This window comes from Cherax quadricarinatus, chromosome 20 (genome assembly GCF_038502225.1).
Source record: "Cherax quadricarinatus isolate ZL_2023a chromosome 20, ASM3850222v1, whole genome shotgun sequence".
Taxonomy (NCBI): domain Eukaryota; kingdom Metazoa; phylum Arthropoda; class Malacostraca; order Decapoda; family Parastacidae; genus Cherax; species Cherax quadricarinatus.
The window spans coordinates 43,241,872-43,256,552 of record NC_091311.1 but is presented as its reverse complement, the minus strand read 5'-3'; the positions used below and the strand labels follow the sequence as shown (position 1 = coordinate 43,256,552).

The 14,681-nt window shown below is 40.0% G+C and overlaps 1 protein-coding gene across 1 annotated transcript; it reads right to left on the bottom strand.

The window, feature by feature from the left end:
- LOC138852997 (vacuolar protein sorting-associated protein VTA1 homolog) lies at nucleotides 1–14,681 on the bottom strand. The gene is made up of 4 exons (XM_070087021.1): nucleotides 14,512–14,681; nucleotides 12,316–12,419; nucleotides 895–1,013; nucleotides 1–205 (listed from the first exon to the last, which is right to left on the bottom strand). Exons 1-4 carry the CDS (start codon nucleotides 14,621–14,623, stop codon nucleotides 16–18), a joined length of 525 nt encoding a protein of 174 aa, XP_069943122.1. The 5' UTR covers nucleotides 14,624–14,681; the 3' UTR covers nucleotides 1–15.

Sequence of the window (14,681 nt, the reverse complement as noted above, 5' to 3'; positions counted from 1 at the left end):
TTGATAGGACACTAATTATAGAGAAGGTTTACCTCCTCCCATGGGTCCTGGGATGGGTGTCTCCCCATTCTTCAGACAGTTGTGAATGTAGGTGGCTTTCCACTTGGCATACTTCCTCTGAGATATAACTTCTTCTGTCAACTCACCAAATACTTCACAAACATCAAACATTAGGCCAGCTGTATAGAAGACTTTTACAACATTCCTGTTAAGTACAGAGAAAGAGTTTAGAAACGTTCACCAACAGGATCCATAAAATACAAAAGGTGAGAAATTACTAACAGCATCCAAAATATTCAGAAAATAATATAATGCACACTATCTTACCAAAAGTAATACAAGGACACTTTCTATGTTAATACAACGGCCATCTCCCCTAAGGTAGGGTGACCTGATAAGAGGAAAACCACTTTCATTGTCATTCATTCAATCACTGTCTTCTCTGAAGTACACTGACATCACAACTCAACGATCCTCTAAACTGCAACATCCTCGGCTCTCTAAGTAATACTCTAACATAAACACTTTAATTAAATATACAAGTCTAATGCTCAACAGATGGTACTATGTTACATCCATCACTGACTCAGGAAGATAGATGAAGTTGTTTTATTATACCTGGTAGTAAAAATGTCAAAAATTCAGCACAACTGTGCCCAAGCAATTGTTTGAGTTCAGATATTGTTGTCTATTACACCTTTTCAAATGTATTAAACACCAGAAACTTTATAAGCATTGTTTTATTTACCTGATAAATGAAAAGCCCAGCAAAATAACCAAATTCAATATGACCATTTCCTTGCAATTTTAAGTGGCTGTCTTTGAATAACACAAACACACAATACTCAGACACAGGCACCAACAGAGTTAAGAAATTAAAAGGAAAATACTCACTTATTAAATCTAGCAGCACGGTCCTCACCATCAGCCCACATGAAGAGCTTATGTGCTACATTCTCTACCAAAGCTTGGCCAGCAATATCATTTGTTACAGATTCATTGGCAGAATTTTCCTGAAAACCAGCATAAAACTTATCAACTGATCAATGGTTTACACAAATTAGATAAATAAGCAATGTTAGAACCAGTGAAAAATAAACTTTTAACAATGCGTGTTTAAATTATTCATTCCTTACATTATGCAACATCAAAGGAAAGTAAAGAATGCTATTTATGTGCATATGTATCTATGGATCCCTGCCTCAGTGGGATATGGCTGGTGCATTGAAGGAAGAAGATATCTATGGATTAAGGATCCAGCAAAGAGAAACGAACACTCATGGTGAGGAAATAGAAGTACTATATTTGAATGCCAACTTATTACTGGACCAGAAATCATTTACCTGGATAATTATGAACTAGTCTGGCTTTTATAGCCAGATGTGAGGATGTGATCGTACAAGGAAAACTGGAAACTATTTTAGAAACAAATTTTGTGTTTTACCTCATCAGCTGTCTCCTACCTAGGTTTTTTTTTTTTTTTTTTTCAACAAGTCGGCCATCTCCTGCCAAGGCAGGGTGACCCAAAAAGAAAGAAAATCCCCAAAAAGAAAATACTTTCATAATCATTCAACACTTTCACCTCACTCACACATAATAATCACTGTTTTTGCAGAGGTGCTCAGAACACAACAGTTTAGAAGCATATACATATAAAGATACACAACAAAAAAAAAAAAAAAAAAATACAGTGGTACTTTTACTTACGAGTTTAATTCGTTCTGTGACCGAGCTCGTAACTTAATTTGCTCATACAGTGGACCCCCACTTAACGATCACCTCCAAATGCGACCAATTATGTAAGTGTATTTATGTAAGTGCGTTTGTACGTGTATGTTTGGGGGTCTGAAATGGACTAATCTACTTCACAATATTCGTTATGGGAAAAAATTCGGTCAGTACTGGCACCTGAACATACTACTGGAATGAAAAAAGTTCGTTAACCGGGGGTCCACTGTATATCAAATCAATTTCCCTCACTGAAATTAATTTAAATGCCGTTAATCCGTTCCAGCCCCCCAAAAACCACCCCAATTTTTTTGTTATGGGTTTTTAAATAAGAACCCACCTTCACTATTCCACCCACCACCCTCACTACTCCACCCACCACCATATCTACTCCACTCACCATTATCACTACTCCATCCACAACCCTCACTATTCCACCCATCACCACCATTCTTCATAGTTACCAATCAGGCTTTAGGACATCTTATTCAACTGACACCTCCCTAATTAATCTGATGGATTACATGAGAATTGAAATGTCAATAGCGAACCTCATAGGAATGGTAACAGACTTGCAAAAGGCCTTCGATACTGTCAACCACAATATATCATGTAAGACACTTCAAGCTATTGGCGTAGATAACAAAAAAGGCACAATACCGTGACTGGAACGATACACAAATAACCCGCACATAAAAGAGAGAAGCTTACGACGACATTTCGGTCCGACTTGGACCATTTACAAAGTCACACTGTGTGACTTTGTAAATGGTCCAAGTCGGACCAAAACGTCGTCGTAAGCTTCTCTCTTTTATGTGCGGGTTATTTGTGTATTGGCATAGATTCTGTAGACTGGTTTAAGTCCTATCTTAACAACTTGAAACAAATGGATAAAATCAACAAAACAGAATCGGAACCCCTGCCAATAGCATGTGGAGTTCCCCAAGGTAGTATTCTGGGTTCCTTATTATTTCTATGTTATGTAAACGACTTGCCCATCAGTGTCAAGTGCAAACTCCTACTGTATGTGGATGACAGTGCTCTGTTAGTGTCAGGTAAAGACCCACAACATATAGCTATTGTAATAACACTGGAACTGGAGACTTGCAGCAAGTGGTTAGTAGACAACAAACTATCGTTACACCTCGGGAAAACGGAAGCCATACTCTTTGGCACGAAACAAACAGAGTCCGGGTTCAATTCCCCACAACAGTTGGAAACACTGGGCGTGTTTCCTTACACCAGTTGTCTATGTTCACCCATCAATAATAAAGGGTATCTGGGTGTTAGTCGACTGGTGTGGGTCACATCCTGGGAAAAAACTGACCTAATTTGCCCGAAATGCTCTGCATAACAAGCAGCTTTCTATGTAGTAGTATGTCACTGATGTCAGCTAGGCCTGTATAACTTGTACATGTACTTGTAGAAATAAAGATATTATTATTATTATTATTATTATTATTATTATTATTATTATTATTATTATTAATTATTATTATTAAGGGCAAATAATTTTAATGTCCGGTGTAATGGAGAACCCATCACTTCAGTTTCCTTAGCAAAATATCTGAAAATCCCCTTTGACCCATTCATGTCAGGAGAATTGATAGGGAACAGTGTAGAAAAGAAAGCGAATGCCAGACTTAAGTTCCTCTACTGAGGCTCGCAAGACCATGTCTTACCCTTATACAATGTCATATAGACTACGCTTGCTCTTCATAGTACTCTGCCTTGACAAAAAAACTGAAAGATAGACTGCAAATCACCCAGAATAAAATGGTAAGATTCATCCTGGATCTGGGTCCAAGAGAACATGTAGGCCAGGATGAATTACAAATGGATGTGCTGAATGTTGAAGGCAGAGTAAAACAACTGAGGTTAAATAAAGTTTATAAAATTGCTCACAGTGTCCAGAATATCTTGCTGCCAATTTTGTCAAGGCTGGAAGCCAAAGCAATCATAGTACTAGGGGAAGAGAGCACAACTTTGTGGTACCCACAGTCACTGGCCAGGCTTCAAACACCATTTACTGCACAGCAATAAAGGAATGGAACAAACTGAATGTATATGTCAAAGCCAGTCATAACACGAACCAGTTCAAGAAGAGTCAACAGGTGCCTAATGAATGTAGTGACAAAGGAAGGAGAATGATTTTTGAATTTTTTTTGCTAACAAACATGTAAATATAAATAGCTCATTATTATACTTTTGTATAAAATTAAAGTAAGATATTATCTCTTTTATAGTATAATAATAAGGTATTAAAAGGACCCCAATGGCAATAAGTCACTCTGACTTTTTTGGGTTATCCTAGGTTCTCTACACACATTCTGCTATGTATGATAATCTATGTAACTGTATTTGTGCATACCTGAATAATTACTTACCTATTGATGGGATAAAGATAGAAATGTTAAAAGCAGGTGGGGATATAGTTTTGGAGTGGTTGGTGCTTTTATTTAATAAATGAATGGAAGAGGGTAAGGTACCTAGAGATTGGCAGAGAGCATGCATGGTTCCTTTGTATAAAGGCAAAGGGAACAAAAGAGTGCAAAAATTATAGGGGAATAAGTCTGTCGAGTATACCTGGTACAGTGTATGGTAGAGTTATTATTAAAAGAATTAAGAGTATGACAGAAAGAGGAATAGCAGATCAACAAGGAGGCTTTAGGAAGGGTAGGGGATGTGTAGATCAAGTGTTTACAGTGAAACACATAGGTGAACAGTACAGTGGACCCTCGACCAACGATGGCATCGTCTAACGTTAAATCCGACTAGCGATACATTTTAACGCAAAAATTTTGCCTCGACTAGCGCAAAAAAATTTGACCAACACGATTCATTCCGTTTGAGACGCGTCCACCTGTGGCCAGTGTTTACAAGCCAGCCAGCCACCGCGGTCCCATCCAAACACACAATCGGAACATTTCATATTATCACAGCGTTTTTAGTGACTGCACCTGCAAAATAAGTCACCATGGGCCCCAAGAAAGCTTCTAGTGCCAACTCTACAGCAAAAAGGGTGAGAATTACTATGGATATGAAGAAAGAGATTATTGCTAAGTATGAAAGTGGAGTGCGTGTCTCCGAGCTGGCCAGGTTGTACACAAAACCCCAATCAACAATCGCTACTATTGTGGCCAAGAAAACGGCAATCAAGGAAGCTGTTCTTGCCAAAGGTGCAACTATGTTTTCGAAACTGAGATCGCAAGTGATAGAAGATGTTGAGAGACTGTTATTGGTGTGGATAAACGAAAAACAGATAGCAGGAGATAGCATCTCTCAAGCGATCATATGTGAAAAGGCTAGGAAGCTGCATGACGATTTAATTAGAAAAATGCCTGCAACTAGTGGTGATGCGAGTGAATTTAAGGCCAGCAAAGGTTGGTTTATTTATTTACTTATTTATTTATTTATTTATTTATTTAGTAATTTAAGCATACATACAGAGGTACAAAAAAATACAGGTAAGAGCAGCATGCCAAAGCCACTTATATGCATAGCATTACGGGCTGGCTTAAAATTAACTTAAGATTAACTAAGCAATGATGAAATCAGTGATAAAACATTATTGTAAACAGATAACTATAAAGCACAAATGAGTATTACAAAGACAGGTCATATGGTTGCTTGCATTGCTGTACATTCAGTCGAATGGAGTATTCTGTTAGGTAGTGTATTTAAAAAAATAATAAAGTTAGATTGGGTCCTAGGTTTAACATCTGTGTGATATAATTGTGAGTAACATATAGGATATACAATTTATAAGGTTCAGTTATTCAGTATTTATTTGGTTTTGAGTGAGTAAGTGATCTTTGAGAAGAGACTTGAATTTATAAACAGGTAGTGTTTCTTTTATATTTACAGGTAATGAATTCCAGATTTTAGATAGATTTAAGAATCGTAGTGGCATACATAGTGTGATAAGGCATGGTGAGGCTGCCAGTTTGGACCAAAAATCAGCTGAAAAATATGTGCAGGAATTCAAGGAGTACATAGACAGTGAAGAATTGAAACCTGAACAAGTGTTTAATTGTGACACTGACAATGTTGTGAAACACTTTAGGAATGTCATAAAGGAACGGGAGGTACAGGCCTCTATGGACAGATATGTTGTGCGACAGAGGTCCAGTGACTCTCAAGCTGGTCCTAGTGGCATTAAAAGAAGGGAAGTAACCCCGGAAAAGGACTTGACACCTCAAGTCCTAATGGAAGGGGATTCCCCTTCTAAACATTAACACCATCCACACTCTCCCCTCCTCCCATCCCATCAATCATCACCAGATCTTCAATAAAGGTAAGTGTCATGTAATTATACATGTCTTCTTCAGTTTGTATGCATTAAAATTAATATTTCATGTGGTAAATTTTTTTTTTCAATACTTTTGGGTGTCTTGCATGGATTAATTTGATTTCCATTATTTCTTATGGGGAAAATTAACTCGACTAACGATAATTTCGATTAACGATGAGCTCTCAGGAACGGATTAATATTGTTGGTCGAGGGTCCACTGTATTTAGATAAGGGTAAAGAGGTTTTCGTGGCACTTATGGATTTGGAAAAGGCATATAACAGGGTGGATAGGGGAGCAATGTGGCAGATGTTGCAAATATATAGAACAGGAGGTAGGTTATTGAAAGCAGTGAAGAGCTATTACGAGGTTAGTGAGGCTCAGGTTAGAGTATGTAGGAGAGAGGGAGATTATTTCCCAGTAAAAGTAGGCCTTAGACAAGGATGTGTAATGTCACCATACCTTATAAGTTTGATATACCTTTGAAGAATTTCGAGAGTATATCTACTCTCTGAGCCCGGCCATGGGCCAGACTTGTCTGGTGCTCGCCTGGTCAACCAGGCTGTTGCTGCTGCAGGCCCACTGCCCCACATATCCATCACAGCCTGGTTGATCTGGCACCTGAAGATACTTGTCTAGTTTCCTCTTGAAGGCTTCAACACTTGTTCCAGCAGCGTTTCTGATATCTTCTGGTAAGATGTTGAAAAGTCTGGGACCCTGGATGTTGATACAGTGTTCCCTTATTGTCCCCACTGCACCCCTGCTCCTCACTGGGTTTATTTTACACTTCCTCCCATATCTCTCACTCCAGTATGTTGTTATGGCAGTGTGCAGATTTGGGACCAAGCCCTCGAGTACCTTCCAGGTATATACTATTATCATGTACCTACCTCTCCTCCGCTCCAATGAGCACATGTTCAAGACTTGCAGGCGTTCCCAGTAGTTTAGGTGCTTTACTGGCTCAATGTGAGCCGTAAATGATCTCTATTTGTTCCAGCTCCGATATTTCTCCTGCCCTGAACGGGGCCGTCAGCACTGAGCAATATTCTAAGTGAGGGAGCACTAGCGATTTGAAGGGTGTCACCATCGACATTGTTTCCCTTTTTTGAAAGTTCTCAATACCCACCCAGTCATCTTCCTGGCTGTCATGATCTTTGTCTTGTTATGGTCTTTAAAAGAAAGGTCCGCTGACATAGTTATTCCTAGGTCTTTCACGTGTTCCTTACGTTCTATTTGGTGACCCTCTTGAGTTTTGTATATAGTGCTCCTTTTGAGTTCTTCATTCTTTCCATACCTAAGCAGCTGGAACTTATCACCATTGAACGTCATGTTGTTTTCCACTGCCCACTGGAAAACCCTGTTTATGTCTTCCTGTACTTTTTCAGTGTCCTCTACCGTACTGACTTTCATGCTTATTTTAGTGTCATCTGCAAATGATACAAAAGTGTGCCGGGTGTTTTTGTCTATGTCTGCTATGAGGATGAGGAACAGCAGAGGTGCCAGGACAGTGCCTTGGGGCACTGAGCTTCAGACCTCGCTGATGCTGGATCTTGCCCTGTTCACTACTACTTTTTGTGTTCTGTGTGTTAGGAAACTGAAAATCCATCTGCCTACCTTCCCCGTAATGCCCATGGCCTTCATTTTGTGCGCTATCACTCCATGATCGCATTTGTCAAACACCTTTGCAAAATCTGTGTACGTAAATCACATCTGCATTTTTGTCGTCTTCCAGTGCCTCTGTAATTCTGTCATAATGGTTCAGCAGCTGTGGCAGACATGATCGTCCTGCTCTAAAACCATGCTGGTTCAGGTTATGTTGGCTGTGCTGGTCCATGAAATTTGTAACCTGCTGTCTCATCACTCTTTCAAAGATTTTTATGATGTGAGAGGTTAGGGCTACTGGTCTGTAATTTTTAGCTAGTGCTCTACTGCCTCCCTTGTGTAAAGGAGCTATGTTCGCACTCTTTAACCCTTTGGGAGTCAGCAGTTTCTCTCAGAGATTTGTTCTCAGGGTCGGCCAAATTTCAAAAAAAAAAAAATTATTTTTTCTTATGAAAAGATAGAGAATCTTTTCCCGATCATAATGACACCAAAAGTATGAAATTTGATGGAAAACTTACGGAATTATGCTCTCGCGAAGTTAGCAGTCTCAACGATGTTTACACATCCGCGATTTTGCCCACTTTGAGCCCTATTTTCGGCCAATTCCAGTGTACTAGTCGACAAAAATCATAACTATTTCGCTAGAACTCCATCTTTTCTATCGAATGAGTACAAGAAACCACCCATTTACCGATTTCAACTATCCAATAAGTAGTCAGAATTTAGCAATTTTGCCAATTTCACACAAATTTCAAAAGATGCCAATTTCCAAATAGGGTCCAGAATAAACAAGAAAGACATTCCTGGCACTAAAATAACAAGTTCTCTGTTCGTTAGTCACATCCCCAGGCCCCTCTTATATTTCTTTGGCTTTCCACTTTGAATTTTTATTCTAACAAAAAATAGAAAATTTACTGTTATGCAGACTACTGCATTAGTGTAGAAATGGTATAAATAATATCAGAGCACTTGTGAACGAATATTAGACTCACCAGTTGACGTGTATTGGATGCTTGGCATGATTTGTTTACTTTTGAACTTTGGTAAAAATTGAACATTTCTGCTACTTTGAGTTCAATTTCAAGGTACTTTTCATTGTAAAACCAGTTAAAATCACCTCAATTTCTGTAATATGTTTTCCATTCTATAAAATGAGACCAAGAAAACTAGAATACAACAATAAATACAATACGAAAATACAGTGCAAAGTCGCTGTTTTAATCCAAAAACACGGTAAAAGTTTTTTTGTTTTCTCATTACGCACTGTGTGCTGCAGGATTTTTTTTATACTGCGCACGCTGACCACACAGACCCATTCTTTCACATGTAGGCGTACCAGCTTTCTCTCACTAGATTTGAGGGCGCTAGAATTTAGGTGTACTAGTACGCCAAAAACCCTGGGTCGTAAGCCATACTAGTACGTCCGAAACCCCCAAAGGGTTAAGGCCTCCGGTATTTCACCTAGATCTAAGCTCTTTCTCCAAAGAATACTGAGGGCTCGTGCTAGTGGTACTTTACACTTCTTTATAAATAGAGCATTCCATGAATCTGGTCCAGGTACTGAGTGAGTGGGCATGTTTTCCATTTCTTTTTCGAAATCTATGGGATTTGTACTAATGTCAGTTAGTTGGTCTGTGCAGCCTTCTTCTGGAGTGAAAAATATTTCTGCATTTTCTACCTTGCTGTCATTTAGTGGGTTGCTGAACATCGACTCATACTGTTCTTTTAGGATTTCACTCATTTCCTGTTCATCGCCAGTATACGAGTCTCCTCTCAGTAGTGGTCCAATTCTACAGCTTGGATTTTGCGTAGGAATAGAAATATTTTGGGTTTCTTGCAATATCCTGTATGGCCTTTTGTTCCCTTTGTACTTCTTCTGTGAGGTATGACATCCTAAGTTTTTGCTCTAATTCAGTGATCTCTCTGCTAAGTCTATCTTTCCTCTGTTGTAGCATGTGTGTGTTTTTAAGCAGTTCAATAACCCGTTTTCTTCTTCTGTACCATCTCCTACGCTCTCTATATCTGATCTTCCTCTGGGTTTCCTCAATGGTACATGTTTCATACATACTTTGTTTCATACATACATGTTTCATACATACCAAGGTTGTTCAATATATTTATAGATGGAGTTGTAAGAGAAGTGAATGCTCGGGTGCTGGCAAGAGGTGTGGGGTTAAAAGATAAAGAATCTAACAAAGTGGGAGTTGTCACTGCTGCTCTTTGCTGATGACACTGTGCTTTTGGGAGATTCTGAAGAGAAGTTGCAGAGGTTGGTGGATGAGTTTGGTAAGATATGTAAAAGAAGGAAAAAGTGAATATGGGAAAGAGTAAGGCGATGAGGATAACAAAACAATTAGGTAACAAAAGATTGGATATGAGATTCTAGAAAGTATGGAGGAAGTGAATGTATACAGATATTTAGGAGTGGAAGTGTCAGCAGATGGGGCTATGAAAGATGAGGTGAATCATAGAATTGACGAGGGAAAAAAGGAGAGTGGTGCACTGAGGAGTCTGTGGAAACAAAGAACTTTGTCCATGGAAGCAAAGAGGGGAATTTATGAGAGTACAGTTATACCAACGCTCTTACGTGGGTGAGAAGCATAGGTGGTGAATGTTGCAACAAGGAAGAAGGCTGGAGGCAGTGGAGATGTCGTGTCTGAGGGTCATGTGTGGTGTGAATATAATGCAGAGAATTCATAGTTTGGAAATTAGGAAGAGGTGTGGGATTACCAAAACCATTTTCCAGAGAGCTGAGGTGGTTCAGACATGTAGAGAGGATGAAACAAAATAGAATAACTTTAAGAGTGTATAAATCTGTAGGGGAGGGAAGGCGGGGTAGAGGTTGGCCTAGGAAAGGGTGGAGGGAGGGGGTAAAGGAGGTTTTGTGTGCGAGGGGCTTGGACTTCCAGCAAGCATGCATGAGCGTGTTAGATAGGAGCAAATGGATTCAAATGGCTTTTAGGACTTGATGTGCTGTTGGAGTGTGAGCAGGGTAATATTTATGAAGGGATTCAGGGAAACAGGCAGGCTGAACTAGAGTCCTGGAGATGGGAAGTACAGTGCCTGCACCCTGAAGGAGGGGTGTTAATGTTGCAGTTTTATAACTGTAGTTAAGTGCACCTCTGGCAAGACAGTACTGGAGTGAATGATGGTGAGAATTTTTCCTTTTCTGGCCACCCTACCTTGATGGGAAACTGCCGATGTGTTAATAAAAAAAAAAAACATCCATGGGAAAGTGAAGGAGAATCCTTCCTTCATAAGCCATGCATGTCATAAGAGGCAACTAAAATGCCAGGAACAAGGGGCTAGTAACCCCTTCTCCTGTTTAAATTACTATATATAAGAAGAAGATGAACTTTGTAGTTTTCTTCACCCTGCCTAGGTGGGAGACTGTATAAAAAAAAATTACATAAAGCACACTTAATTTTTGTAAGTCAACCCTACTCTTCACAGCACAATTAGTCCAGACCCTTATAACCTAATGACAAATCTCAGTATTATGAAGTTGCATGTTCCACATTGGACTTGAATGATGAGGCAGACAATTATCCAAGATTTCATACACTGATGAAGTCACATTTTAAGTGTCTGGAAGTTAACTAGCACAAAGTGCAAATATGGGGGTCTGAAATCCAACATGAATCTCACAAACACGTACATGATAGCTCAATGTTTAGTGTGCACTCATGCATGTTAGTGTAAAAAGGCCCATTTTTCTTTCATGAGCTACCTGTTGTGAAAAATCTGTACCCTAATATGCTACAGAATTATACATGCTCCTAGTTTGAAGATTCAGAACAATACAATGCATCTCCAGGCTAGATTTGATGGGTTTCGAGAGTTTTCCAACTTCCAGAGCCTGGCCCTTGGCCAAGGCTGTTGCTACTGGTGGCCCCCTGATCCACATATCCATCACAGCCTGGTTGATCTGGTACTTAGCAGATACTTGAAGAGTTTCTTCTTAAAGCTTCTACATTTGTCCTGGAAGTATCTCATGATGTCCACATCAAATGGTCCCCCACACTCCCTTGTAGCACACCTTTAAGCTTCTTGTAAGGGGTTTGTGAAGGACTGTTTTCCAGATACTGTACTAGTTGCCAACATTAAAATACTCATGATAGCATCAGAAAAGTCACACCAGATACATCGGCTAATACATGGAAAGAACTGGAATACTGATTCAGTGTATTATGAGCCACTAGAGGTACACATTAGTTCATCAACAGTATGCAGAAAACTTCATTTTCATGTGTTATCATTTTGTTGCATAAAATTTTTGAAACTGGAAGAGGGTTTCATGGACACCATTCACCAATACATGAAAATCATTGACATACCTAAAAATAAACAAAATAAAGTAGAACACCCATAACCGTGGATTCAGTTTCTGTGGTTTTCAGTTATCCGCTGTTTACCATGGCTTAATGACCACAAAGCACAAAAAGTAGTTATAATGGCAGTTCTTCAAAGTCTTAATTAAGAGAAGCTGTGTAGTACTTACCATCAGTGAAAAAGTGCTGATTCTCCACTTATTGTGCATACTTTATCAATTAAACTATCAAAGGTATAGGATTTGCTACTATCCATGGTAGGTCTTGGAATGTATCCCCCACAGATATGGGGGGGACTACTGTATACTTATAAACAAATAGCTTATAAACAAATAACTTATACACAAATAAAAACTAATTACCTTCTTGAAGGTTTCAAGGTAATCCATCAGTCCTGATAAGAGAGCTCGAGCTTCAGGTGACTTACGATCTAGTTTCAGGGCTGACTGTAATGTATAAAGTCGTGCTGGAAAAAAAATTTAGGCATCTTGAGTTATCATTAAACATTTATGTATAAGCCATACTCAAAAATTACTTTCAGGTCCATACTAGACAAGTCCTACTTTTTAACCTAGTCTACTCAAGTAAGTCTTGTCTATTTTTAAAGTCAAATCAATATATTTGCATGAATAGCACCACTTGGCAGTTTTTCTACTTATTGTGTATACCAGAATAAACTTACTTTAACAGGTTATATGACTCTTGTGTGCACCTGAAAGTGAAAAAAGGCTATATTTCACTTTACAGAGATTTTCGCTTTACAGCAGTATCCCAGAACCTAACCTGCTGTATAAGCGGGACCCGCCTGCACTTAGATTAACCTCGGAGGGTGAGTAACCCAGGAAGGCCAAGCAATGGAGCTTATTTCCATTAGGGTCCTTTGGTCCTCCCAGGAGATGCAACCCATAAAAGTTGATTAACCACTGGGTATCCATTTATTGAACAAAGGCAGTACATGTCAAAACATTTGCCCTCAGTCAGGATTGAAATTCAGTCCTTTCAGATGAGAGCCAAGCATGCTAACACTGAACTGTGATGTATGTGCACAGGAAAAGCATAGAGAAAAACCATGCACTGTATCAAAACTCCATAATGGTCAAGGATAGAATAAAATGTTGTCTAAACCTTCCTCTGCAAAGTGAGGGTTATTCCTCATTTGTTCCAGCCACAGTACTGTGACTTGCTCTTCTGTGTCAATAACTGTTCTGATAGAGGCAGGTTCAAAACACTGAACTTGTACTTTATAAAAAGTCAAAAGAATGAGGAGGCTATGATCATGCTGCATAATTTGAATAGGGAAATGTGCTGAAATTTGTAACCACACACAAGAACTAACACAATCAAAGCAAACACGTTTGAAAGTTGTGATCCTATGTTAGAAAGGCACACGTCTAGAAATGATTAGGCCATCATTATTATGTTCACAGGGAAGAGCTAAACCTGTAGAGTTTACACAGTGCTTGAGGAATGGGAGGTACATATTCAGATTTGATGTGAGGAAGGATTAAGAGCCTTTCACAGTGATCATAACCCTGGTGAAGAGAATGGTTGGGACATTCCCACATTACAATCCTCACTCACCCCCACAATCCCTGGCCTATTCCTGCACATAATAATGAGAGAATGGTGTGACACCCCAGACACACCCTTCTGCAGATTATGGGTAGAGAGTATAATGTGAGATTTGACCCATTATGACATTACTAATGTATAAGTAAGTTTATTCAGGTATACACAAATACAGTTACATAGATTATGATACATATCAGCATATGTGTAGAGAACCTAGGATAACCCAAAAAAAGTGATCCGAATTGCCCCAGCATGTTGAGAATCACACCAGAGTATGATGGGAATTGTATTGCTGTACGACAAGGCTCGCGGCCCAGTACGACGAGGCTCGCGGCCCAGTACGACGAGGCTCACGGCCCAGTACGACGAGGCTCGCGGCCCAGTACGACGAGGCTCGCGGCCCAGTACGACGAGGCTCGCGGCCCAGTACGACGAGGCTCGCGGCCCAGTACGACGAGGCTCGCGGCCCAGTACGACGAGGCTCGTGGCCCAGTACGACAAGGCTCGCGGCCCAGTACGACGAGGCTCGCGGCCCAGTACGACAAGGCTCGCAGTCCAGTATGACGAGGCTCGCAGCCCAGTACGACGAGGCTCGCAGCCCAGTACAACGAGGCTCGCAGCCAAGTACGACGAGGCTCATGGCTCAGTACGACGAGGCTCGCGGCCCAGTACAACGAGGCTCGCAGCCCAGTATGATGAGACTCGCGGCCCAGTATAATGAGAATCACACCCCAATAAGAGAATTATATGCCAGTATGAGGATCACAGCCCAGTATGATGAGAATTATACTCCAGTATGACGAGAATCATACCCCAGTAAGATGGGAATTACACTCCAGTACGATGATAATTACACTCCAGTATGGTGAGACTCACCCAAGTATGATGACAATTATATTCCATAATGATGATAATTACACTTCAATATGACGAGAATCACACCCCGGTATGAGGAGAATTATACTCCAGTATGATGAGAATCTCACCCCAGTATGAGACGACAGGTTCCCTCTTGTCATAGTCATTAGCGAGCTTAATATAGTGTTGTAGAGGCTTAAGTGATGGAGGACAGGGAGGAAGCTTGATGCCAGTAGACATGTTTGTTGTTCTTCTCTCAGCAGCAGCAGCAGCAGCAGCAGCAGCAACACTACACTCA

Bases quoted from the DNA above. Each gene is read 5' to 3' on its own strand.
- LOC138852997 (XM_070087021.1), bottom strand. From the start codon at position 14,623: ATGTCTACTGGCATCAAGCTTCCTCCCTGTCCTCCATCACTTAAGCCT. The intron at 1,014-12,315 runs GTAATTAGTTTT...GCTGGTTTTCAG, and splicing joins ACCTTGAAACCTTCAAGAAG to GAAAATTCTGCCAATGAATC. The intron at 206-894 runs GTGAGTATTTTC...TGTACTTAACAG, and splicing joins CGTGCTGCTAGATTTAATAA to GAATGTTGTAAAAGTCTTCT.